The 27,843-nt window shown below is 40.4% G+C and overlaps 1 protein-coding gene across 1 annotated transcript in view; it reads left to right on the forward strand.

The window, feature by feature from the left end:
• DOCK2 (dedicator of cytokinesis 2) overlaps window positions 1-27,843 on the forward strand; it is a 401,682-nt gene that overhangs the window by 18,415 nt on the left and 355,424 nt on the right. The window contains exons 2-8 of the mRNA XM_055325894.1: window positions 2,389-2,472; window positions 13,106-13,146; window positions 14,236-14,291; window positions 14,784-14,880; window positions 17,899-18,047; window positions 23,098-23,233; window positions 25,289-25,443. Of these exons, the coding sequence (XP_055181869.1) occupies window positions 2,389-2,472; window positions 13,106-13,146; window positions 14,236-14,291; window positions 14,784-14,880; window positions 17,899-18,047; window positions 23,098-23,233; window positions 25,289-25,443 (718 nt within the window). The remainder of the gene's footprint in view (window positions 1-2,388; window positions 2,473-13,105; window positions 13,147-14,235; window positions 14,292-14,783; window positions 14,881-17,898; window positions 18,048-23,097; window positions 23,234-25,288; window positions 25,444-27,843) is intronic.

Consider the following 27,843-nt stretch of genomic DNA (forward strand, 5'->3'; position numbering starts at 1 on the left):
GATTGAACTGAGTGAGAGGAATCCTGAATCTTTCTGGTAGTCTCACCATTGACTCAATTTATCTTTTCTCCCCTTGGTCCTCCAAAGCATAAATAATAAATAATAATAAAGGGCAAGCTCTAATCCTTTAGAGAATTCACAAACAGATCAAAACAGATAACTAGTTTCTTGTAGTAATGTCCTTTCTGCTCCCTCCGGCACTAGAAACACACATAAAGGACATGGAATATCATTTTCAAAATTCCCACTGATATGGAGGGTAGAGAGTGGAACAAGAATAAGTTAAAATGCCACGAAACTTTACCAGGTTTCAGTTGCCTTTTTCTTGATTAAGCATTTGCTTGAGTGCTATAAACTGTTGAGTATTTTCCAGAGTTCTGATAAAGTTGACTCTGCAAGCTTTTGTCAGATTTTTCATTGCTTCTTTAGAGGGACAGGCAGTTGGAGTTCCTTACTCTGCCATTTTTGCTAAAGTCACCCAAATAGTTTTTGAATGCATTTTGTTTTGTTAATATATGAGGAAATAGGACTAATGGGAGAGGGAGTGAATTAAGTTGCTTTAATTGCATGGATGAATCTTGAGACCATTGTGCTAAGTGAAAAAAGCCAGTCATAAAAGAATATATATATATATATATATTTTTAAGATTTTATTTATTTATTTGAAAGAGAGAGAGAGACAGAGTCAGAGATAGTGATAGAAAACACAAGCAGGGAGGACCGGGAGAAGCAGCCTCCTCGCTATGCAGGGAGCCTGACACAGGGCTCAATTCCAGGACCCTGGGATCCTGACCTTGGCTGAAGGCAGACAGTTAACTAACTGAGCCACCCAAGCGCGCTGACAAATGATTATATATTACATGATTCTATTTATATACGATGCCCAGAATAAGCATATCTGTAGAGACAGAAAGTAGATTAGTGGCTACGTGGAGCTGGGAGAACTTTCCGAGGTGATGAGATTGTTCTAAAATTAATCACAGTGATGTCTACACAACCCTGTGAACAAATCATTGAATTATATACTTTAAATGGACAAATTATATCTTAATAAAGGCATTTCCAAATAAATAAATAAAATCCCTCCAGCTTCCCATTTTCTTGGAATAAAGCCCAAACTCATGATAAAGGCCATGTTTGACCTGGTCTCTACTCTTCAGTCTTATCTTGTGTCACCCTCTCCTCTCTTACCATATTCCATCCACAGCAGTTTCTCTTGATGGTTTCTGCATATGCCAAGTGCTTTCCTTCCTTAGGGCCCATGCACCTACCGTTCTCTCTTCCTGAAATGCCCCTCCCTTGGTGTTCCCCTAGCTGGTCTGCTCAAGTATTTCATGTACTAGCTCAGGGAGGCCTTCCCTAAGTACCCCAACAAAAATTGAAGTGTCTTATAACTCTCTGCCAGGCCCAGTTGTTTCCTCTTTCACATGTCTCATATTTTGTAAACTTCTATTTATTACTGTATTCACCAAAAGAGCAAGATCAGTGCCTAGCATGTGCCTGGCACATCATACCCACTTACTAAATGTCTGCTGCATGAATGAATGATGACAACGTTCTAGGACTATACTGTGCATCCTCCTGAGAATCTTTTCCTTAAATCAAACCGCATTCTGTCCTATTATGTTCTTGAAAACCTCTCAAGATGGTGATTCCATTTTAGCCTTTGGAAAGTAGGCTGCATCCCTAATCTGGATTAATAATGTGGCCTTGGCCTCACTTAGTAAGTGATGCTGAAGAGGGCCTGCGCACTGCAATGATATGGCATGATCTTGTGTTCTAAGAGGTTAGTGGAGGTTCTGACAGCACAGGGGGGACTCTGAATGTTCATAACCAACTACTGTTCCCCAGGGACTGATAACAGAAATGGGAAGACAGAGTATATACTTGAATGTTAGGCTGTTGTCATTGGGAGGGAATAATTGGGGAGCAGCTCATCATAGTGATTGAGAATATGGAAGTTAGATACTGATTTTCTTGTCACTTCCTGGTCTGATGACTTTGACCAAAGTGTTTAACTTCTTAACAACTCTGCTTTCCATCTATAAAATGGGATCATAGTTTATACCTTAGAATGGAATGAGAAGATACAGAGGACATGCCTGGCACAATGTGAGAATGGTAGATGATATCAATAGCCTCCTTGGCATGCAAACTGAAGTACAGGACCTTGTGCTGGGAGAGGTCAGGTCTGGTTAATGAGTAGAGGCCTTTAGCAACGAGGCTAGGCCTGCATTGACTCCTGTAGGAGGCTGTGAGTTTCTGCGTTGGTCTTATTAACCCCTGTAGGCTGAATGAGTGTCAGGTAAACTCAAGGAGAGCAGAGAGGAACAGTGATTCTCATTATCCAGAGGTCTTACCATGCTGCCCCTCTCTTCTGTTTCACAGCCATATACAACTTCCAAGGGAGTGGAGCCCCCCAGCTCTCCCTTCAGATTGGTGATGTGGTGCGGATACAGGAGACCTGTGGAGGTGAGTCACTGGCTCAGGTGACCCATGGATGCCAGGACCCCTGGCTGATGGTATTGGAACATCTGCAGTACATACCTACCACTTCCAGCCTTCTCTTTGGACCTGCAGCCATATGTGGTCTGTTATGCATTTTGATAATATTAGTAATTGGAATTTACTGAAAATAATGCTTTGCTATTTTAGGATTCTATACTTAGTAGCAAAAGTCTGATTTGTGTGGTTTGATGTTTGTTATGCTGTCCATTTACCACAGCCATGGGGCTTTTTAGGCATGTGACATCCACCTTCTTTCTTATTATTGATATTAATAAGGTTACAAAGGGAAATCAGCCCTGTAAGGGCTTTGAAGGGCTCGCAAATTATACCCTTGATTCCAAAAGGACTGCTATACACAACTGCGTGGTATGGACACTGTACCTGGGCCTAGGAGCAGTGCTTACACCCTGCATCAAGCTAGGAGCCCTGTCTTGGGCAAAGTGGCATCTCTTTCTTCCCATAGAGGTGCCATCCTCTTGTGAAGCTAAATGTCTATTGGGCTGTATTCACCCATGGTGGTGGTGGTGGTAGGGGTGCTTTTTAAAATTTGCACAAAAGCTAATAACCTTGGACCCATGAGTCAGGGCATTATAAATCAATGTCATGGATAAAATTGATATTGGGAGCATGGCTTGGGTATAAGAGCTAAATGAACTTGCCAGTGTGTCAGCCACAATCAGGCAGGCTCTCCCAGTCCTGACTGGCAGAGCAGGACCTCCACTTCTCCCCCTCCCTGGTTCTGCCTCTAATCCTACTGTGTGGAAAACATGTCTTTCCTATAGCTGGGCAGAACAAGAAGAAAGAAGTGAGTGGACTGAGCACCCAAGTCCATTGCCCCCTTTCCGCTAATCACTTAAATTAGAGAGCTCTTGTGCTGGGATAGGAGTGAGGGGTGGATGGGAAGCAAGTATGCTACTGTTAAGGAGGCCCATCAGGGGAAATATCCAACCAGATGAAAGGAGGTTGCCTACAAAACCAGCCATCTTTGGATATTTAGTACATACATTTCCTTATAACATGTTAGTCTAATTACCCTCATAGCAACCCACAGGACAGGTCTTATCCCCAGTGCCAGATCAGCTATATTTAACCGCCCAGGCAATTCTGCAGATTGGCACACACACACACACACACACACAGCATACTCACACACACACATACAAACATAAACACGTACAGGCATGTTCACATACACACACGTACAAACACATGTACACAGGCAAACACACACACATACATATGCAAACCAAAAAACAAACAAGCATAAGAGCTTTTGTGAGGGGGAAAGTATTTGATATATGATATTTCAAAACAGCTTTAAAGAAGTCATCATGGGAGAAATGAGAACTTTGTTCACCTTCCTTACATTTATCTTAAACTTTAGTATTATACATATTATTTTGGGGTGTGTATGAGATGAAATGACACTTTTAGTGTCCAGGCCTCTAAAAATCCCAGTCTGGCCCTATGGAAACCTTCTACATACAGAATGAATGAGGCTGGGGCAGGAAGGGAGGGATATGGTTCCAAACACCTGCCACCTTTCTGTAATGCAACCCACCTTTTACAAATCCTGTTTTACCCAGTGGCAAATAAGCAAACTGTAACTATCTAACAAGGGCAAAGAATGAAAATACAAGCAGCATGACAATTCTCCTCAGTGTCTCTTCTGTGCCATTGAATGCTAATCCATGAGGCATGAAGCCTCATGTCTGCCAGCAAGAAATCAAGACTTGGAAGGGAAATGACTTCCCGAGGGCCACACAGGTAGCATGGCTATGTTTCCCTCCCTATGCATGCAAGCCCACATTCTTTCTTCCACCCCATGCTTACTGAGACAGTTGTAAAAGTCTCAGTGATTATTTGTGGTGTCCCACATTTTGAGATTCAGGCAAGCATATTCCTCTTCTTTTCATGTGACTTTTCATGAGAAAGCTTGAGGGCAGTAAACTGACCACACAGGCTAGTAATATCAGAGCCTTCTGTTACTTTTGCTTGACCTTCAGAAAGGCCATACTTGCTTACTTGAGCTACTTTTATTCGTCTTTGGGATTAGAGTCCTTGTTACTAACCTTCTTTGGTTCTGGCTTTCCATTTTTAATTCTATTTTATTAGTTTTATTTAAATGCATCCTTGTAATAAGTGGCTACAATGCCTTTCTAGAAAGAACTGGGTAGGGATGCCTGGATGGCTTAGTGGTTGAGCGTCTGCCTTTGGCTCAGGGTGTGATCCTGGGATTCTGGGATCAAGTCCCACATTGGGCCCCCTGCATGGAGCCTGCTTCTCCCTCTGCCTGTGTCTCTGCCTCTCTCTCCCTCTCTCTCTCTCTCTCTGTGTCTCTCATGAACAAATAAATAAAATCTTTAAAAAAAAAAGAACTGGGCATATTAATTTAGTGAGTAATCAATTCATGAATACTCAGAAAATACATATTCACTGTTCAGAAGCCTATTAAAATGATTCTGTTTATCTGAAGCATTGGTATATAAAACAGCAGGACTTATCATGCCTAAACTCATATATATATATATATATATATATATATATATATATATATATATGAGTTAATATATATATATTTATATATATATGGATTTTTCAAACTGGAATTTATGTGACCCTAAGATTTTCCTGAGGGCCTTGGACAGTTACAGGCTACTTTGCAGATGAGGAGGTTTGCCTATGATTCTGTTTGAAAACCTGTTCTAGCAAATATAAAAAAATGAAAACCACAGTGTTAGTCAAAAATGAGTCAGGGTGGTATAATAAAAAGAACTTGGGTGTGCCCATGAAACCCTCTTGCAGAAACCTACTTGAAACATAAAATCCAGCCAATTGAAAGATCAATCAAAAATTTAAAATACAGGAATTAAAAAGCTGTGATAAAAGGAAATAGTAGTGAGCATTGAATCTAAATGAATCAATTTATAGAAATTGATATTAAAAGTCTCTATAGTTAAGAGTCTGTGTCTTGGTTTCTCTCTCTCTCTTTTCCCCTTTGCTCATTTGATTTGTTTCTTAAATTCCGCACATAAGTGAAATCATGTGGTGTTTGTCTTTCTCTTATTGACTTACTTCACTTAGCATAATGTTCTCTAGCTCCATTCATGTCTTTCAGATGACACAATTTCATGCTTTATATGGCTAATATTCCATTGTGTGTAGGGTAGCTATATTTTTAGCTTTCTGCAGAACCTCCATACTGTTTTCCAGACTGCCTGCACCAGACTGTGTTCCACCAACAGTGCACGAGGGTTCCTCTAAGAAGAAACATTTAATCAAAGTTACAACATTTCTTTTTATTTCACTTCTCTTCTTTTTCTTCTATTAAATGCAAATAAGATTCAGTTTGGTATTTGAGATTTTTATTTATGCAATGTCTTTACTATATGATGATTTTTATGAGAGTATTTTAAAAATCATATTTTATCTATTTGTCCATGTGTCATCCTGTGTATATAAATATAAATGAAAAGTTGACTAAAATGATGTTTAGTAGTATTTTCCTTTTTCTAGATAATGGGATTCAGGACAATTCTTTTAGCTCTTGTATTTATACTTTTTGCTTACTTTAAATTCTTTGTAAAGTCCATATCCATTTTAGATAAAAGTAATATAGGCTTGAAGATTTGAAGCACCTATCTCCAGATATTAGCAATGATTAATTCTAGATGCTAGGAATGCAAGTAGTTGTTATCTTATTCTTTGTACTTTTTAATAGTTTTTTAATCCTTCCCTCAAACAAACAAACAAAAAGTAGTGGAAAGATCATGGACTCTTGAAATGGAAAGTTATTCTCTACTCCATTACCCAGTAGCTGGGTAAGTAGGCTTTAGTTTTCTCACCTGTGATATGAGTTACCATTGCCTGTTCTTGGGCTTGTTATGAGGATAGCATGAGAGAAAGTAGAGAAGCTATCTAGCACCATGGCTAACTTCTAGGTGCTTTGTGTTGGCTAATTCCATCCCTCCTCCCATTACATAGAGACTGGCAGGTGTATAACTCTACAATATGGCCCAGAGAACCTGGAAACTGTCCCTCTGATTGCCTGAAATGGGTGAGGCCAGCTCTTCTTTGCCTATACTAAATTTACTCAGCTGGATGAATAAGGAAGAAAAAAACTGATGTGGAACCTTAGACATGAATGAATTTCCTTTCACTAGAGTTCATTTTGATTAACTTTTTATTATAGAGATAATATTTTATTGTGTTGAAAACTCAAATAATTCAGAAGGATACCTGTTGTTACTAAGCCTTAGGTATCTTTATGCTTATGTTTTGGTCTGTAGTACACCTTTAGGCTGGCTCTTTTACCCAGAGGATGCATCAACTTTCTATGTTCTGATTTTAGATATGGAAAATACATATGTTTATTGAGCAGTCAGAACTCCTCCTGGGGAGATAAACATAAAAATTAGTGTGATTTTTTTAAATCACTTCCTTCAGTCACATTTGGTTGGCATCTTTCCTGATATTTAATGACATTTCAAAAGAAGACTTCAATCCTATATCCAGTTTAATGTCACCCTTCCTTCTCCAATTTAAATAAGATTGGAGGGGATCCCTGGGTGGCGCAGGGGTTTGGTGCCTGCCTTTGGCCCAGGATGCGATCCTGGAGACCCGGGATCGAATCCCACGTCGGGCTCCCGGGGCATGGAGCCTGCTTCTCCCTCTGCCTATGTCTCTGCCTCTCTCTCTCTCTCTGTGACTATCATAAATAAAAAATTAAAATAAATACATAAATAAGATTGGGGTGTGGGAAGGAGTTTGGGGTACTTTCTTTCCAGTTCTCTATCTTCTTTGACCAAATAAGTCCAAAGGTTAGCCAGTCCCCCGCACAAATAGTCTTATAAGCTGGGGAATAAGATGCTAGATGTCCCTACGAGTAAATCTCCTAGACCTCACCCCTATGCTTGGATTTGGCCTGGGGGTGGGGAAGTGATACTAAGCGCTTCTAAGGCAGCAGCTACCACCTCCAAAGACCCTTCTGCGTCTCTCTATCTTCTTTTTTTTTAAGATTTTATTTATTTATTAATGAGAGACATACAGAGAGAGAGAGAGACAGCAGAGACACAGGCAGAGGGAGAAGCATCTCCATGCAGGGAGCCCGACGATCCCTGGTCTCCAGGATCACCTGGGCTGAAGGTGGCGCTAAACACTGAGCCACCAGGCGGCCCTCTCTCTATCTTCTAATTACATAGACTGTGGTAGGGGGCTGGCCTTTGGGGGTAGCTCTGTTTGTTTAGACTCTTTTTTATAAGCCCTTCAGAGGGATTGTCTGCTCCATCTTCCATTATTTGTTTCCTTTCTGGAACAACAGGGAAAGTTCCATTCCACCTACTGATACATACACTTGTCTGGGTCATGGGAGCCTGCTTTTAGTAGGAAGAGAACAGTGGTTCCCAAGGAGCTTTTGAATTTTGTTTATCAGTAAAAGGAAACAAGGGGAAGGTGTGAAGGAGGAGGCTGACATAGAATCTCTTGCTTTTTAGGGTAAGGCATAGATTTTGTTGTGTCCTAGAAATGGCACCACACTGTGCATACCATTCTGAGACTTGCTTTTCTCACTTAAAAATATCTGGAGCTCTTTCCAAGTTCCTAAGTGTGTTACCTTGGTCTTAGTTCAGCTGCAAAGAGCTCTGGAAGGAGAATTTTGGATCTACAACTTGCAGAGTAGGGTATACCCAGAGTCACAAGCAGCTTTTGGACCAATGACTCCATCAAAAGTGATCTAAGTTCTTTGGTTTCAAGGTAACATGATGTCGTTATGAGCACTTGACAGGGTTTCTTTTTTTAAAGTGCCACTTTGCGGAGAGATGGCCTTTTTTGGGGTCCACTTTAGAGATAGGCCATGTGAAAGTGAGGTTTTCTTCTCTGCTGAAGGTGAGGCCAAATCATCAGTAAACTCCATTTTGTTGATTCAAAACATGTTTCATTTACTCTGTTGTTAATGGAAATACATTGAAATGACTTCATTGAATAAAATAATAGTATTCACAATCTGTAGGTTCTGGAAATAAAATAGAAAATATGCCCAACTTTCTTTGGTGGTGGTTTTTGATGATGATGATGATGATGATGATTTTTAAAAGAAAGAATGGTATTTACTGAATTTTGAACAGTTACCATATGTCAGACACTGGGCAAACTGAATTCCTTACCTAACTTTAGCCTCATGAGACAAATACTATTATTATTCCCATTTTATGGATAGGAAAATTGAGGTTCAGAGAAGTACAATGACTTATCTAAGATCACACAGATAATAAGTTGTAGATCTTCATTCAAATCCACGCTTTGATTCCAGACATCACAGTCTTCACCACTGATAACTGCTGGCTTCTGTTTGATCTTAATATCATTAGATATTTCAATAATACAGGAAAGTAAAATACATTCAGGCAATCACCACTCAATAAACAAATGTTGACACTTTTTTTTAAGAAATGAAAATTTTAGGGATCCCTGGGTGGCGCAGCGGTTTAGCGCCTGCCTTTGGCCCAGGGCGCGATCCTGGAGACCCGGGATCGAATCCCACGTCGGGCTCCCGGTGCATGGAGCCTGCTTCTCCCTCTGCCTGTGTCTCTGCCTCTCTCTCTCTCTGTGTGACTATCATAAATAAATAAAATTAAAAAAAAAAAAAAAAAAACAGTCTTAAAAAAAAAAAAAAAAAAGAAATGAAAATTTTAGATGCAGTTGAAACCCTCTGTTTATCACTCCCCTGTTCTATTCTTGTCGTTTTGTCCATACTATAGGTAACACTTATCCTGAATTGGTATGTCTTCTTTCCATCCAATGTTTTATACTTTTATTAGACATGTTTACTTTGTAATCATGTTTTATTTTTATTTTTTAAAAAAGATTTTATTTATTTATTCATGAGAGACATACAGAGAGAGGCGGAAACATAGGCAGAGGGATAAGCAGGTTCCCTGTGGGGAGCCTGATGTCGGATTTGATCCCAGGACCCTGGGATCATGGCCTGAGCTGAAGGCAGATGCTCATCTGCTGAGCCACCCAGGTGCCCCTACTTCATAATCATGTTTAAAAAATAGTTCTTGCAACACCCTGTGGGGTACCTGTTATTCCTCTCATTTTATAGATGTAAACACAGAGGCTTTAGTTACATGACCAAAAATTATGCTGCCTATAGATGACAGAGGATTGAATCTTTAGCCCATGGATTTTTTTTAACATCCTGGGATATTTTTAATTTCTCTTCAACTTCTCTTTACCCTCTACACTTGCTGAGTAGAAAATTTAGGGTACATTTCATTTTGGTATTTGGGATGTGGGAAAGGAGGACAATTTGAGGAATTAGTACTTCATAATTGCCCAGAAGAATGTAAACATCTTCCTTTTCTCATCTTCCCCTAGGATGCATTTTGTGAGTTTTGTATTAAAAACAGAAGTGCTTATCTCATGAATGGTGATATTATTTGACTTGAAAGTGTGTTCAGCCTGGGGGCAAGTCCTGGGATACCTCAAGTGCTGTGTTAACACAGTCTGCTTTCGATCATGGTGTTCATTGTCATGGATTTTGCTACGGATGCCAACTACTATTATCTGCCTAGTGGGGTCTGGGAGTATAGCCAGATACAGCTGACGGGACCAGATTACGGAGCCAATATCAGGAGTCATGGAAGTCCATGACCTAGTGGGAGTGGAGATGTCAGAAAAAGTCCTGAGGACAGTCCTGATGCAGTTGAGGTATTATAATCATCTTGCAAGTGCTGGTGGTAATAAGCCCTCTCATCAAGGGTCACAGGGGATTATTTCTGAAAGTACTTAGCCCAGTGTCATGTGAACTATCAGTGTTGGTTGAATTAGAAAAACTACAAGGCATGCATAAGTAACTGAGTCTCAAGGGTCTAAGTAGACAGAGTCCCTGGACCAGGGAGTCAAGAGACCCTGATGGGGCCCCTGTCATGGAGATGTGGATGTGAGCATGAGCTTTGGGTAGGAACTGTTGGTCCTTTGATTGTTTTCCCACTCTCTGATAGATTTTGGTGACCTTGGCCAACAAGTAGATTCAGGTCACTGCAACTAACAGACCTTTGTCTGAATTTGTGCTCTAAGAGAAGTTTTTCTGTATATGTAATCATCACATAAGGACTAATGTGTCAGAACAGCATTGAGGGCTGGCTTTTTTTTTTTTAAGCTCTATCTATCTATCTATCTATCTATCTATCTATCTATCTATCTATCTATGATAGACACACACACACACAGAGAGAGAGAGAGAGAGAGAGAGAGAGAGAGAGAGAGGCAGAGACACAGGAGGAGGGAGAAGCAGGCTCCGAGCCAGGAGCCCGACATGGGACTCGATTCTGGGACTCCAGGATCGCGCCCTGGGCCAAAGGCAGGCGCCAAACCGCTGAGCCACCCAGGGATCCCTGAGGGCTGGCTTTGAAGCCACACAGCTTTGCCCATGAATCCTGGCTGTGTGATTTGGCCCAGTGCATCAACCGACTTGAACCCCAGTTTTTTCATCTATGAAATGGGAATGATAGTACTTAGCTCACAGTATTGATACGAGGACTAAATAAGAAAATGCATGTACAACACTTAGCATACAGCTTTTCATACATTAAGTAATCAGTAAATGGTAGCTAGCAATATTTCAAAGATGTTCTTATATTTCGCTGGTGGCATAGGGTAGAACTACAAACAAAGGAGTTGTTATAGTGCAAGGCTGTGGAGTGTCATCTCTGTGGGGTTAGATGCTTGGATTTAAATCTTAGTTACAGGGCTGCCTGGGTGGCTCAGGGGTTGAACGCCTCCCTTTGGCCCGGGGTGTGATTCTGGGGTCCCAGGATCCAGTCCCACATCAGGCTCCCTGCATGGGGCCTGCTTCTCCCTCTGCCTGTATCTCTGCCTCTCTCTGTGTCTCTCATGAATAAGTAAATAAAATCTTTCAAAAAATAAAATAAATCTTAGTTAATTACCCATTAGCTGTGTGACCATGAGCAAGTTGCTTAATCATTCTGTGCCTCTATATTTTCATTTGCAGAATTGAGGCAATATAGTATCTACTTTAGAGAATTGTAAAGATTAAATTATAATTTGAAAGAAACAAAACGAAAACTTTGCCAGAATTCTTGACATATAGTAAGCACTCAGAAAGGGTAAATGCTATAGTTAATGGTTAATTATCACCAATAGTTATGGACAAATTATTAGAGAAGTGTAAACATAGAATGTGATGCTTCATGAAATTTCCAGCACCAGAAATATTCAATGGGAAAATTGCTTAGTGGAATCATAGGGATTCAGATATTGGAGGAAGGTAGGCAACCACTGTGCTCCTTCCTTCATTAGACAGGAAACACAGTTTGATGGCTGCTTACATTCAAATCCTGACACTGTCACTTATTAGCTTTATAACCCTGGGCAAGTTACTTAACTTCTCTCTGCCTCAGGTAGGCCACTCTTGCAAAATGTGATAATTACAGTTTCTACCTCCTGTTATTACAGAGATTAAAAGACTTTATATAATGAATGCCTAGAACAGTACTTTATTCCAAACCTGAGATTCTTTCTCCCTGACCTCCATTCTTTTCTGTTTTTTTTTTTTGTTTTTGTTTTTGTTTTGTTTTGTTTTTCTCCTCTGTCTCCTTCATCTTTCTGTTTCTCAAGATAGGAGCCACTATGGGCCTCTGTTGCTTTAGAATTTTCTTTAGGACCTGACCTTCAACCTGGCTTATAACTATGAAGGGTGACTTAGCATTTTAACTTGTTTGTTTAGGGGTTTGCACGTATGTCTGTTGAAAACATATTTCTACAACAATCTGTTAGCCCAGTAATGAGGGTTTACTAATGAGGCTCCCAACAGATGCTTTTTATTTACAAAGATGACAAATGCCACTAGTTGGCTGTGCTTGAATCATTCCAAAGGCCAGTGGACTCATTATAGTCATCAGTACTTGCTACACTGAGGCTCATTTTGTTCGAGGACTGTGTATAATTTGGACTTCTGTTAATTGAATCATTTTTTATATTCTTGCAAAGGGAAGACTCTTTTAAAATTCCTATCCTTTTACCTATCTCTGAACTTCTCTGTTTTATAATAACTAAATTTTACAAATCATATATTAGACACAATTTGCTGTTGTTAAAACTATGGGCATTATTTTAGGATGTTTGCTAAACTCCCTTAGCCTTTCTATGTCTCGAAGGCAGAGGTTGAAACATGCACATGAACACAGGACTAAGGCAGATAATTGAAATAAGTGAAGGGCTGGGTGGAGGCTGGTGAGTTGGAGGCACCTGCTCTGTCTGATGGGACCAGCTGCTCTTCACCATCGGCCAACTGTCACTGTGGGGAAGCACTGGCCACCATTACTGGGTCTCCTATTTTTTTCAAGGAAATTTGCATTGTAATGTGAAATCCTTGTTTTTTTAGATGCTTTTTAGAGATGTTGGCAACAAATTCAACAGATTGTTGAAGCCTGGGGGCTTCCAGACTTGGATCTGTACCTAAAGTCTAAAGCACTTTGCAGTAGTTTCTTTGCTAGTTAAAAACAAACAGAATGACAACAAAACCAGCAATACATTCGTAAGAATACATAAGAGACCTGTTTTTTTCTCTTTGCAGATTGGTATAGGGGGTACCTCCTAAAGCACAAAATGTTACAGGTAAGGTCTGTTTTTATTTGAAACAATATTGGATGTCTTTATACCATTCTGCAATCCCTTTGGGCAGTTGTCTCCCACTGCAGCTCCCCAGCCAATTTGTCTCATTTCTCTTTCCTTTTGTCCTGTGCTTTCCTATTTCTACACCTTGGCACTTGTGGTGCCTCAACTCCCTTTCCCTTAAGGGTAACCTCTGGGAAAACTCTCTTTTCCCCCGACTTTTCCTGATATGCCAATTACATATGATTTCTCCCTTTCTCGAGTCCCCATGGAATTGTGCATGTTTTATTTGAAATTCTTCTTCTGTTGCCTCTCTCTAGAGTTGTTTGGGGGCATCCATCATTTCCTCACCTCACAGAGACAAGTCCAGTCTCTGCCCTCAGGGAGTTTACTTGTTCCAACCCTATATTACACCATCGTCTCTGTAAGAGCAGGCACCTGTTTTACTGGTCTTATTGCTCACGATGTCTAGCGCAGAAGCATATGCCTCCAGTGTGTACACTGGTTAATTTATGAAGGAATTTCCAAGTAATTGATAATCTTCTCTTGTTAACTGAGCCAAACTTAGGGGGCAAGGAAATAAGACACTTCTTCCTTCCTCCCTCCCTGACATGCTGTATTGGGAGGCATGATCCTACTCTGCTCTCCAAAAAACAATAAAATAAGTCCGGGGAAAAATATGTCTCATCAAAATAGCCCATATGCAATCAAGGGTGCTGTTGCTTTAAGACCTGACGTTCCAGCTATTCATGATTGTGAAGGGTGACTGCTTTCCTGGAATTGGGCAGGACAGGGGAAAGACAGAGCACATTGTCTCACTTAGCGTGAGTCTTGTATGTGCTCTTGTCTTGTCCCTCTGGCAGGAGGAGTGTCCACAATGGGACAGGAGCATCCTTGGGAACCTAGGGCTGTTATAGTATCTAGAACAACTGGTAGAGAACTGATGAGAACTAGACCTAAGAGAATGAATTATTTCTGTAAAGTTTGAGGGTTTCACTTATCAATTATTTTTGGGAAAAAACATGAAGGCCTGGGTTTAGTTATTTCTGTAAGGATATGCCATTTTATTTTATTTCATTTTATTTCCAACAGGGTATTTTCCCTAAATCCTTTATCTACATCAAGGAAGTGACAGTGGAGAAAAGAAGGTATTTATTATTTTTCACCAGACTTGACCCTCAAGGGCTCATAGATGTCTCTGTCCTGTCAGCTCTGAAAACCTGGCTTGGCAGATGTGAATCAGCTTATCCCTCTTCTCCGTTCCCATGTTTATTTGTGTGTCTCTTTTTCCCCATGCAATGGGAGATCTAATCCAAATTGATTTCTGTTCAGATCTGATTCTGAGGGGATATTAGGAAGTTTGGAGAATCAAACTTTTCACCGGCAGCTGCCTTTGAATTATATTAAAGTCGATTAATCCTGAATAATGAGCTTGCAAGACCCACCCCAGTGAAGGAGGACATTAAAAAGGAAGTTCCTTGTATTTGCATAATGTAATTGGTGTGGCTATTGGGGATGGTTTAGTCTTCTGCCAGCAAGGGCCCTCTCAGCAGCTGCAGCTTAATGCAAATTTGATAGCATTTTATCTTGTTAGCACCTGGGTCTCAATTTCACACAATTTTGTCTCCCACCTTAAATAGAAATATCGAGAACATCATTCCTGCGGAAATTCCTCTGGCACAAGAAGTGACAACGACGCTTTGGGAATGGGGCAGCATCTGGAAACAGCTCTACGTGGTGAGACTCAGAACCCTGCTCCCTAGTATGGAAGTTAATGGCAGTCTTTGCTTTGGTTCAGATTTGGAATGTGGCTATATAGCAGGGCAGGCCAAAGTAGCTCCAGTGACATAGTAGAACAAACAGTATGAGTACATGGAGGCCCAGAGAGGTTAGGTAGCTTTCTCAAAGCCACACAGTGAGCTTGTGACCCAGCCATAATACATGGGGGTCTGAGGTGATCCTTCTGTTTTAAAACTAGTGCAGAAATTTTTGTTAAAAAATAAGCTTCCTGTAATGGGACTCTACATTTTAATAAACCCTGGGGATTTTGATTTGATAGTCTGTTGACAATACCTTGAGAAATACCGTTCTTATATATTAATCAACTAAAGGCTATTGTCCTTAGATCTATGAAGAAGTTTTGACCCTGGAAAAACAGAGTGCATTTTGCAGGTAGTTTCCCTGTATTGAAGCAAATCTAATTTTAAATCCTCCTTTGATGCTTCTAAAGCTCCTAATGAAAGCAATTAGCTAAGTAAACCATTAAGCTGAGAGTGAAAATGTCAACCAAGGCTTACTGCATGTCTGTTACAGCACTGTGCACACCTGCTGGTGTACACACGCTATTTGTAGACTTAACTTTTATGGTCATAAATGTTGACTCCCTTGCGGATACTTCATAATATATGGTAATTGGCACATCCAATTCTATAAGTTTCCCAAAAGTTGATATGAAAGTTTAGGTGGAAAACAGTAACTTGAAGCTAAAGGGGTTTATTTTATTTTATTTTTTTAAGATTTTACCTATTTATTCACGAGAGACGTAGAGAGAGAGACAGAGACACAGGCAGAGGGAGAAATAGGCTCTATGTAGGGAGCCTGATGTGGGACTAGGTTCAGTCCCATGAACTTCAGGATCATGCCCTGGGCTGAAGGCAGGTGCCAAAGGGTTGAGCCACCCAGGCATCCCTAAAGTGGTTTAATTATTCATCTCCACTACCCCTTTTTAAACATCATATACACCACACCCTGAAAGTTTGTTTTCCCCTAAGAAATCTTTGAATATTAAGTCCATTGTGCCCTTTACCCTAGTAAGGAGAACCTTAAATCTCTGGTATTCCAATATCCTCTTCATGATTCTAGCCATGTCTGCATACCACGTGTATAATATTTACTTAATACTTAAATTGGCTCCCTTTCTAATAAACTTAAATAATTTATGTAAGAAATTTCACAGCATTCCATGTCATTTCAACAATTCTCAATTCTCCAACACCAACTGGATGACCTATAATCTAACACTGACTACCCAGAGTCAGTTTCATATTCCATAGGTTAAAGACTCAAAATTACAAGTTTGCCCTCACTTCAGATGCCAGTTGCAAGTCTTGGGTCCCTAGGCTACCCACACTTCTGTCTAAGCTTAGTACGAATTCAGAGGTTCATCATTCCTCTCCACCTCCACCTCAGGTCTCCTAATTCCCTAGAACAACTCGCAGAGCTCTGGAAAGAGCTATACTTATGATCACTGTAAAACAGTAAAGGCTACACTGTAAAGGCTACAATGCAGGAACAACCAAATGGAAGAGATGCAGGTAAAGGAACTAGGATGGGAGTAAGCACAGAGCTTCCATGCCTTCTCTTGGCATGCCACAGTCCCTGCACATAGATATGTTTACCATCTGGGAAGTTCTTTAAACCTTGTTGATTGAGAATTTTAATCAAAGTTTCATTACATGGGCATGATTGACTAAATCTTTGGACATTGGTGACTGAGCTCCATCCCTAGGCTGTCTCCCTTCCTTGAAGGGGAAGGGTTAGGGGAGTGGGATTAAAATTTCCAACCCTCTAATCACATGATAAATTCTTCTGGCATCCAGCCCCCATCTGGAAGCTGTGAAGGGGGCCACGAAGAGTCATGTCATTAACATAAACTCAGGTATGGTAAAAAGGAGCTTATTATGAATAAGAAAAAAAAGGTTCTTTTTTTTTTTTTTTTGAAAAAAAAAAAAAAGGTTCTTATCACTCAGGAAGTTCCAGAGCTTTAGGAACTCTGTGACAAGACCTGGGGATAAAGAACAAATATATATATATATGTATAATATATATATATGATACATATATATTTATATTTACATATTATAAACATATTTATATATAACATATATAAACATTATATATAAGTTATATAAATATAAAAATATATATGTTATATATATAACAAATATATACATATTTGTTATGTTAAAATATATCTATATGTATATTTGTATGTTTATATATATATATATATATATATAATTTTATACCACACACGCTTTCCCAAGTGCAAAGCCAAAGTGCTTGGCACAATTAGAAGAACTTTATTCAAATAAATACAATGAAAACAAGGCAATGTTATTAAATGCTTGCTATAGTACTAGTCAAAAGCTCTGAACTCAAGACCTCTCTCTCTTTGTTAAAAAAGTAATTGGTAAACATGAGAGAGGGGTTAAAGACATATTACCATGAAGCCACACCTTTTTCCTTCCTTTATACAGAAGGATAGAAGGAGAATCACCATATAGGTCCATGTTATTTAATGTTGTGTCTTTGTATCACCAGAAGCCATTGTGTCCTACGGGTTGTGCACATCACACTTGGGGGAACACTGCCCTAGATATAGGCCTTTATCACCTGAAAAATGGCCCTGGTTCGTGCCCTTGAAGAGCCTGATCTCTGGGACCTGCATTACAGAAGATATTCATGGCATTTCCACTCCTCGAGTATCTTTTCTGATGGGAGTCAGAGATCACCCTTTCTTTAACAAGAAGTGATCAGGATTATTCCTTTCATTTCTGGAAGTCTCTGTGGCCCAGTGGAAGGAAATGTGTGGATGACAGAGACTACTGCCCTGTCTCTTGGTAGCTGGGTGGGGGCCAGGAGAGATCCTCAAGCCATGGCCCCTGAACATACTTCACTGACTGGCACAGTTTGCTGCATAGATGCCCACACACCCTTAGCACAGGTGATTGTGCATTGTTTCCTGTCTTATAGGCCAGCAAAAAGGAAAGGTTCATGCAGGTGCAGTCCATGATGTATGACCTGATGGAGTGGCGGTCCCAGCTCCTCTCAGGAACTCTGCCCAAGGATGAGCTGAAGGAACTGAAGCAGAAAGTCACATCCAAAATTGATTATGGCAACAAGTAAGCCTCTCTTTCCTCTGAGAAGATGCTGTCTTCTCCTACCCACCCCCCTTCTTCCCTGTCTCCCTCCAGAGAAACCTGGTTTCATTTTGAGATGCATGTTTGCCACTTTCTATTTGAGAGAAAGAAGGTTGTTACCAGTGCAGTGTTTGTGTGCCTTTCTTATCACCCCTGTGGGACCTAGGGACATGCAAGTGGAAGGAGGGCTTGCTTATGCAGTGGTTATTACCAGGCTGAGAGATTTATGGCACTCATTTAGCCTATTTCCAAGGGGCTGGGGAGCACAGTCATGCTGGGTCACTTTTGGCTTAGTTGTCATTTTATTCCTGCACTTATAAAACTCCCTCTTAAATCTCAGTGTGAGACTTACTGTTCCTTCCCCCATCCTAAATTATCTGAACCTTATGCCATCAGCTAACTCATATGCATAGTTACAAAAGTGTTTCCTCAAAAGGGAAGAAGTAGAAAGTGGTTAGAGTTTGAATGCTTGCAGTTAAGGAGAACATGAAACAATTTTTTGAGGCAAGACAGCCCACTGATAATAATAGTAGTGATAATGATATTATAAGTAACACCTAATCTGAGCTAATTATGTACCAGGCTTGATGCTAAGTGTTTTACATTCACCGTCTTATTTAATTCTTATAATAACTTTATGGGGCATGCAGTTTTATTGTCCGCCTTTATTTTTAGATGAAAAAACTGAGGTTCTTAAAGAGGTCAGGAAATTTGTCCAGAATCACATAGCTAGTAATGGCAGAATTGGAATTTAGACCCAAGCAATCCAGCTCCAGAGTCCACAGGCCTCGTTACTGGGCTACCTAGATGCATTTGAGAACTGTAAAGGCCTTCCCTCCCTCCTGGCTATTTAGATGCCTTCCAAATCATACTCACCTGCTTATTCATCCCAATAAAAAATATGTATTGAACATTCATGATTGGTCTGATACCTTGCCAGCTGTTGAGGCTGTAGAAATAAAAGCTCCTGCCTACTAAGGAACCACAGTCCGGTTAGGAGTGAGCTACAAGTAAACTGTTGATATGAATTGTGATCAGTTTGATGGCTTATGAAACAAGAGTACCCTTAATTCAACTTGGAGAAGGAAGTCAAGGAACCCTGAAGGTTGTAACCCTGAGGGGAATTTTGAAAGACAAAGAAGTATTAAGTAGGCCAAAAAAAAAGGGAAGGTAGGAGTGCATGAGAGAGCATGGCAGGTTTAGAAGATTGTGAAATGGGTCAGAAGGCTGAGCCACAAGGCCAGAGGGGGAAGTAGAAAGAGCCCATTCAATGTGATAAGAAGGAAATTTCCCTGCAGCCAGGCTTTCTTGCCCTTTTGTCGTATGCACTAGGAAGATCCATGGGCACTAGGAAAGTCAACAGGTATAACATCCAGCTGCTTCCCATCCCAGGAGCACAGTCCCTCTGCTAGTTCTCCTGCTGGCAGCTAGCAAGTGTGTCCAAATATGCTTATAATGCACATCAACCCCAAGTGACAGGAAGGGTTTGCCACACAGCTGCTGCCACCATTGGTGCAGTGATATCTCTTAGTCGAGTATAGTTATAGCTGGGAGTGTGAGTATCTAGGGAGTTTTGCTGCTTTGTAATAATGGCATCTGTGACCTTCAGGTGTTGTTTCTTCATGAGGATCCTAAGAAAAAAGGCCAAGGATGGAAGAAATGACCGCTCACAGGAAGCCTTCTCTGATTTTTCCTTGTCCACCCCTGGCTGGGTTAGGTGCTCTTGCAGGCTCTTAGAACCTTCAACAATAATTACCCCCCTACTGGTCTGTCTCCCCTGCTGTGATGGGACCTCTGTAAGAGCGTGGCCATCTCATTCATCTCTCTGTGCCAGGAACAGAATCTGCACATGGGAAATGCTCGATGATATTTGAATAAGTACATGAATGGTGGTGATTGGAGAAGGAGGAGGAGAGAGAGTCCTTCCCAAGTCAGCTGTTTCTCTATAGCATTGTGGAGACCAGCCCTGTACTTTCAGTTTCATTCACTTCTCTTTGGGGAAGTGAGAGGCATCCTTGGAAACAGAGACTCTGAGCTAGGGGGCCCCTTGCTCTCAACACTCTTCCCTGATGAGGTAGCTAGAAGGGAGGGAGATTTGAACACCTTCAATTATCACTGGCCTGATGTGTTGGGAGCTCCGAGCTCTGATATGGGGTGGATGGCTTCCTGAAAGCCAGAGGCCAGACCTCTGGGGAGAGCGTCAAGAGCTGCATGAGGTACACTACCTCATGCTGTGAGAGTCAGGGAAGAATGCCAGGAATTAAGTGCTGGAGGACTGACCAGAATCAGCCTATTTTTCCCATTATTCACTTTGTTCCTTCACTCAGACATCAGACGTTTGTTGACCACCTGGTAGGCCTCTAGGACACATATATTTATAAAATACAGCCACTACCTCAACAACAAAAAGCAAGCAATGAGAACCAATAATAACTTACTGTTAACTACCTACCAGGTGCTGTTTTAAGCACTTTCCATGCATTAACTCAGATAAATCTCATGACAACTCTATGAGGTACATAGGTGCTATTATCATCCCTATTTCTCAGATGAGGGAACTGAGGCTCACAGAGTGATTAAATCATTTTGCCCCAGATGACTGAAATTTGAACCAAGTAGCTTGGCTCCAGAGTTCAAGTGTTTAACTAATACTGCATTCTATTGCCTCCAAGGACCATGTAGATTAAAACAGGAGAGAGAAGTCAACAGACACTTGAGTAGGAAGTCATGCCTTTCATAAGAGCAGGAAGCATGGACAAGAGGGCAGTAGGAGACAGGAAGTTGACTGACACCAGGTTGGAATCTAACAAGACCAGTGGGAATTATTAGGTGAAGAAATTAGAGAGAGAGGAGAGAGAGAGATAGAGAGAGAGAGAATGAATGTGGGAGCAGCTCAGAGATTAACTTGAACACAGAGAGGAAGACAGGAACCGCGAGGGGCCTAAGTGCCAAGTAAAGGAGTTTAGATTTGTCCAGAGGATGATCAGGAGCCACAGAAGGAGCCATTTCTGTTTTCATTTCCATTAAAATTTTTTATTTTTGAAAAATGCATACGGTAGAGGCTTCCTCCCCTACCCTTGTTTTGGGTACATCTTGGCACTTTCTTGAAGAGAAGAGAGCAGTGTGGGTCTACCTCGGAGGAGAAAATGTCAAAATGCTCATTTCTCCAAAGCAAATGGTCTGCTGTTCAATTGGCAGCCTCTCCTGACCCTGGGTTATGGGAATCCTGACAGTCCTGGCCTGTGACTACTAAAGCTTCCAAAATTCCACATGAGACCAGTAATGGGCAAGCTCCTTGGTTTCCAAGGAGTGAGGAATGCTCAAATGACTCCTCCAAATCCCAAGATAGCTCCAGATACCCTGGAGAATGTTTTATTCATACATTTTAGAACAAAATCCACTTGATAAATTTTGAAGAGAAAGAGCTAGAGAGATCTTGGCATTAAATTATGTATTGGCTATGCTCCATCTTTTCTGAGGTCACACGAGTCTCTGCTCAGCATTAGTTGAAAGCATTTATTCCCCTTTAGCATTGACCATTCGGCAGCATGGCTGTGCAACATTACGAGTCATATCTAGTTGGAAGTTAGTTTCGTAATGAATGTGGACAAACGGGTGAACCTTGGCTCCCTTCTGTTTGCATTTGGTTGAGATGAGAGATGTGCTTCTCAATCTGATTCTCAAATAAGAGATGGAAACTTAGCCTCCTTCATTTGTCCTTGCTGCCCTTTCCGAGTCTGGTACTCAGTAATGGTGCTTAAGTAGGAACACTGTTGGTCTTCTCAGTCTCATCATCCCTCTTCCACCTACCTTCTTTGTATGGACAGCTGAGGTCCTCTGTCTCAACATCAAGTGCAAAGCAACTTCAAATCAAGGCATTTACAAACCTACCCCTGGTCCCCTAACCCAATATACTCCTAAATGCCTCCCGTCTAGAAAGTATACCGTAGAGGTTAAGAGTGCAGACCAGGATGCCATATTACTTTTTAACTAGCTATGTGATTTTGAGCAAATTAATTAGTCCTCATATCTTTGGTCTTTTCTTCATTTGTAAAATGAGGTATTAGTACATAAAAACATTAATGTACATAAAACATTTAACATCCCTGAGTTTACAGCAAGTGCCATGTGTTTGCTGTATCATTGATGCTGATCAGAATGGCAGATGCAAATTGAAACAAATCAATACCAAGCAGGGGAAACCTTGTGGCCTAGAAGTCCAAGAGCTAAAGAGCAAGCTGTAGGTAACAAGCAATATATCTGAGATTTTTCTCTAGCAACTACATTCAAAAATGTTGTTGAATAGATAACATACGAATACCTTCTCTGCTATATATTATGTTATGTTATGTTTATTATATTATAAAACAAATTAAGATAAGGCACATGTCTCCTTTGACTCCTCTGCCCCTCTTGGTCCCAGGCTCCTACTCCTCCTCACAGGTAGCCATGTTGGTAGTATTGGTGGTTTGGTGCTTTTTATCCAGACCTTTCTCTCTTTTCTTGTCATTCATGTATATGCTCCCGGGTAATATATCTGGCTTGGTTTATTTGTTTATATAAACATAGTGTATGTATTTGTCCATACTTTATTTTTTTCATTGAGATATATCATCAAACACATTAAAACTATATCATAGTTGTTATGCACTGCTACTTGGAATTCCATTACAAGTCACAGTTTATTTAGTTATTCTCCCTTTGACAGACGTTGTTTTGTTCAACACTTTGCTGATGCAAGCAGTGCTGTAACACACGTCCTCATTCAAATGTGGATGTTTCTCTAGATTCAGCATCGCAGGAAATACACATTTTAAGAAAATTTAATACACACTGCCACAGTACCACCCAAAGAAGCTGAAATGTACCAGTATGCCCCGCAGCTGTGTGCAAGGCCGTTAATATAGAGCTGCTTCATGGAAGTCTGCAATTTTCAGAGACCAGGGGAACTTACTAGTATAAACTTCTCACCAACGTTTTAAAGTCTTAGGTCTCCCCTGATTTATCCTCACTCTCTGTTTTGGCTTTTCAGAATTCTTGAGCTTGACCTGATTGTCAGAGATGATGATGGAAATATCTTGGACCCTGATAATACCAGTGTCATCAGCTTGTTCCATGCCCATGAGGAAGCGACTGATAAAATCACAGAGCGCATCAAAGAAGAAATGGTGAGCTTTGTAAAATAGGCTTTGGCTAAGTGAAGCAGTCATTTAGCACATCATAAACTTCAAATAATAGGCTAATTAATCAGACTCTATATGATTCAAGGAGACATCTGTCCTATGACCTTAGATGATCAGTAACCTCATGCATTTTATTGTGTTTTTGTACTTGGGTCTGTAATTCATTCTGCATCCATCCCACAGGTAGTTTAATGCAAGGCAAGTTTCCTGTTCTCATGGAAATTTTGTATTTCAGAAAGGAGAAAAGAAGAAAGGCAGTAAGAAGTAAATAAATTAATGGACAAATTAATTCCAGATGGTGATAAGTCTCTAAAAGGCAATAAGCTAATTCTATATGAATTAGAATGAATCAGGAGCTATTTTAAAATGTAACATAAGGAAAGGCCTCTCTTAGAAGAAATATCTGAGTTGTCACTTGAATGATGTGAAGTCACCTGGGTAGATCTAGGAGTAAAGTGTTGTAGACACAGGGAATAGTAAGTGAAAAGGCCTTGAGATAGGACTGTGTTCTGAATGTTCAAGGAATAGAATGGCCAGTGTAGATAGGGCATGATAGCAGTGGGAACATATAGGCAATGATTTGGAGAGGTAGAGAGCAGCAGTCAGCTCTCTCAGGGCCTGAGGGGTCATGGAAAGGCTTAAGATGTTATCCCAAGTGTGGTGGAAAGCCAACAAAAGATTTCAAGGAAACAATTTTTTTTCAAGGTTAGCATAATCTGACTTATGATTTAAAAAATTATTTAATCGCTGTGCATTATTTGAAAACAACTTTATTTTTAGTTTTATTAAGATAATTTTCACACGAAATTAATTCATTATGAACTACAGTCTACTGAATCTTACTAAAATATAGTGTTGAGTGAACTCCACCATGATTATTATATCGACAGTTATGTCACCCTGAAAAGTTTCTTTGGGTTCCCTTGTAGTTGATCTCCTTTATCAGTCTCTAGGCCCAGGCAATCCCTAATTTATTTTCTGTGATTTCACTTTTGCCTTTTCTAGTTTGATATAAATGAACTCATACAGTTTTTGTGTTTGATTCATTTTACTCAGCCTGGTGTTTTTGAGGTTCGTGTTACGTATATTATTTTTTTTCTTTTTAATGCTGAGTTGCTATACCATCAACTAGTTGTCCATTATTGGACATATGGGTTGTTTCCACCTGGGTGCTATGTAACTAATACTGCTACGAACATTTGCAAGCATATGTGTGGACATATATTTTCATTCTTTTTGAGTAATACCTGACAATAGGATTGCTATATTCTATAATTTGGGTATGTTCAACATTTTAAGACACTATCATACTATTTCCCAAAGGGTTATACAATTTTGCATTCCCATCAGCAGTATATGAGGGTTCCAGTAGCTCTGCATTCTTTCAACACTTGGTCTTGCCAGGCTCTTAACTTTAGCCATTCTAGTGGTTGTGTGGTAGTATCTCACCATGTTTTAATCTGCATTTTCCTGAATGACTTGTGATATTGAGCATGTCTTCATGTGCTTATTGGCCATGGCCATTTCTATCTTTTTTTGTGAAGTGTCTGCTCAAATATTTTCCCTACTTTAATTGGGTTGATTTTTTAATCATTGAGTTGTAGGGACTCTTTGTATGTCCTAAATACAATTGTATACTTGTATATACAATTGTATATCTGTATTCTAAATACAGATTCTTCATCAAATATATGTTTTGTGAATATATTTTCTGTCTGTTCCTAGCCTATTCATTTTCTTAAATGCATTTTTTAAAAAGCAGAAGTTTTTAGTTTTAATGAAGTCCATTTAAGCATTTTTTTCTTTTTATGGTTTGTGTTTTTTATGACACTAACTTTTATGAGGAAGATTGGGGCTAAACAGAGGTGTTTCCCAAAATGAGAAAATCAAAGCCAAGAGAGCCAAAGTGATTTGCCTCAGATCACAGGAACTTTTGTTGGTAGACCTGGATATAACACAGAAATCTTCAGGCTTGAGTCCTAAGTAGTGCTAGGCTGATTTTCTCCACCTTTCTCCTTTTTTCCCCCCTCCAACTTTTAGTCAAAAGACCAGCCAGATTATGGAATGTATGCCCGCATCTCCTCATCCCCCACCCACAGCCTCTATGTCTTTGTGAGGAACTTTGTGTGCCGAATTGGGGAAGATGCTGAGCTCTTCATGTCTCTGTATGACCCCAACAAGCAAACAGTCATAAGGTAGGTGTTCAATGCTGCCTGACTACTCTGTATATGGGAGATTGGAATTAGCAGAGCACAGAGCATCTTTGTGGAGGAATTCCCACCTGGACGAGAAACTGAGCCTGAATATGTGGAAATAACTTCTTGTAGGATATGCAAACCAGGTGGAAATATTATTCACTACCAAATTTTTCCAATAGTGTGGTTATGGTTACACAGGAAGTTTTTGTAAATAGTTTTTTCATTCTGGAAAACAACCAGAAAAAAATGAGATTCATACAGGTGGCATTGGATAAAATAAAAATACCTACTTTTAAAATAGGAGGTGAATGGGGGGTTACTGGGTGAAATAGGTGATGGGGATTCAGGAGTGCACTTGTTGTGATGAGCACTGGGTGATGTATGGAAGTGTTGAATCACTATGTTGCATACCTGAAACTCATATAACACTGTATGTTAACTAACTGGAATTAAAACCTTGAGTATAAACTAAAAACAAAACAAAAGCAAAGCAAAATAAAATAAATGAAAGAAAATGGGAGTAAAGAAGTAAATGAAGAGAACTTCCTTTCCTCCAGGGAAATATCAGGCTAAGAATGTGGGCTTTGAAATTTGCCTGAGTTCATATTCTGGCTCCACCATTTACTCTTTCTTAACCTTGGGCAAGTTGCTCATCTTTGTAAGCCCCATAGAGTTGCCTATTTGCAAATTGTTAGTGCCAATCTCACCGGGTCATTTCTTTCAGACTTTAATGAGAAAAAGCATATAAAGCACAGGATTTTACACACAGTACTCCAAGTGGCAGTGGCTATTATTATTACTACTTTAACTGCTTGCTCTTGAGATTGGAGAAAGTAAGGGAATTTCTGGATGCCTCAGCTTGAGGAAGTGAGAACACCTTTTGAGAATATCCAGGGAAAAGACTCTGGTACACCTCTAACCTTGACCCTCTAACACCTCTAACCCCTGGCCTCTGCTTGTGGCTCAGACCATCGTTCCAGGTGGTGACCCTGTCAGTCTCTTTCAGTGGGCTTTTGGGCCAACACATAGTCCCATATTTGAGGTCCCATATTTGAAGTCCCAGTTGACATATTAGAATGCAGCTGGAGCATAATCCCTCTGCCTTTATGGAGAAAGTGTTGTCTCCCTAGCTTGATTGTTACGATGATTAAATGAGATCATGTACAGCGCCTAATGAATGGTAGTAATTTAGAAAATAATGGCTCTCCTGGAGACATTTGTGAAACATGGAGGGGCTATCCATCTAAGAAGACAGAACTGAGGTCTGTGCATGATCTCATTTAATTCTCATTAGTCCACGTCATTTGGGTGAGAAAATGAGATCCAGGAAGGTCAAGTGACTGGTCCAAAGTCATACATATTTATTAATGGCAGAACTGAGATTTCTACTTAGGTCCATCTATCTGATTCCAAAGACAAGCTAATTCCCACTTTATTTTTTTAAAAAAGATTTATTTGTTTTAGAGAGAGAGAGAGAGAAAACATGAGAAAGAGGGGCAGAGGGAGAGAGAGGGAGAATCTCAGGTGAACTCTGTGCTAAGTGCAGAGCCTGATGTAGGGCTTGATCTCATGATCCTGAGGTCATTACCTGAGCTGAAACCAAGTGTTGGACACTCAACCGACTGGGCCACCCAGGTGCCCTCAGTTCCCACTTTAGTATGTCACCAAGGAAAAAGTTGTATAGAATATCCTGAATGGTTCTCATTAGGATTTCAGCGCTGTCATGGTAGAAAGCTATTCTTTACAGCAAAACTAAATCCTTAATATTAAAAAGCCAACCCAATTCATCTGGCTAGGCCTCAGTGAACACTACAAGTGAGTGTTCCTGCTCCCTTAGAACACACTTGAAATGATCTTTGTGCCATAGGCCCCTTGCCATTCCCTGCCAGCTATTCTCAAGGTACCTCTGACAAAGACTCTGAAAGCACTCATAGGACCCTTCCTGCCTCTCAGAAGACATGATTCTTCATGATCGAATTGACAGATTGCCTGGCCTACTGGCCCATCTAAGTGATGGATGATCTGAACCAGCTCTGTGGAAGGAAGCAGTGGATCAGTGACATGGCAGCTCTGTTCCCTGATGTGCCACACCAGATGATATGCTCAATGGGGCATGCCTGAGTGATGCCTCTGAGAGTGCCAGAAATACTGGGAAGCCCTCAGGAAACTGAGAGATGAGGAAGAAGGGGAACAAAAAGGTCAAAAACCCAAAAAGGGGGTGGCAAGGGAAGTAGAAAACAAAGAAAGATGAGAAGAGGCATGATACAAGAATGGGTCAGAGGAACTTAGAAGTACTCCCTATGTTATTTTGACTCTAGATTGCTGTTCTTCCCCTAAAATATAAATTTTGTCTACTCCTGCCTAGCCAGGGTTGACATACAATGGCAAGGCAAGGCA

The sequence above is a fragment of the Nyctereutes procyonoides genome, unplaced genomic scaffold (assembly GCF_905146905.1).
Source record: "Nyctereutes procyonoides isolate TBG_1078 unplaced genomic scaffold, NYPRO_anot_genome, whole genome shotgun sequence".
Classification (NCBI taxonomy): domain Eukaryota; kingdom Metazoa; phylum Chordata; class Mammalia; order Carnivora; family Canidae; genus Nyctereutes; species Nyctereutes procyonoides.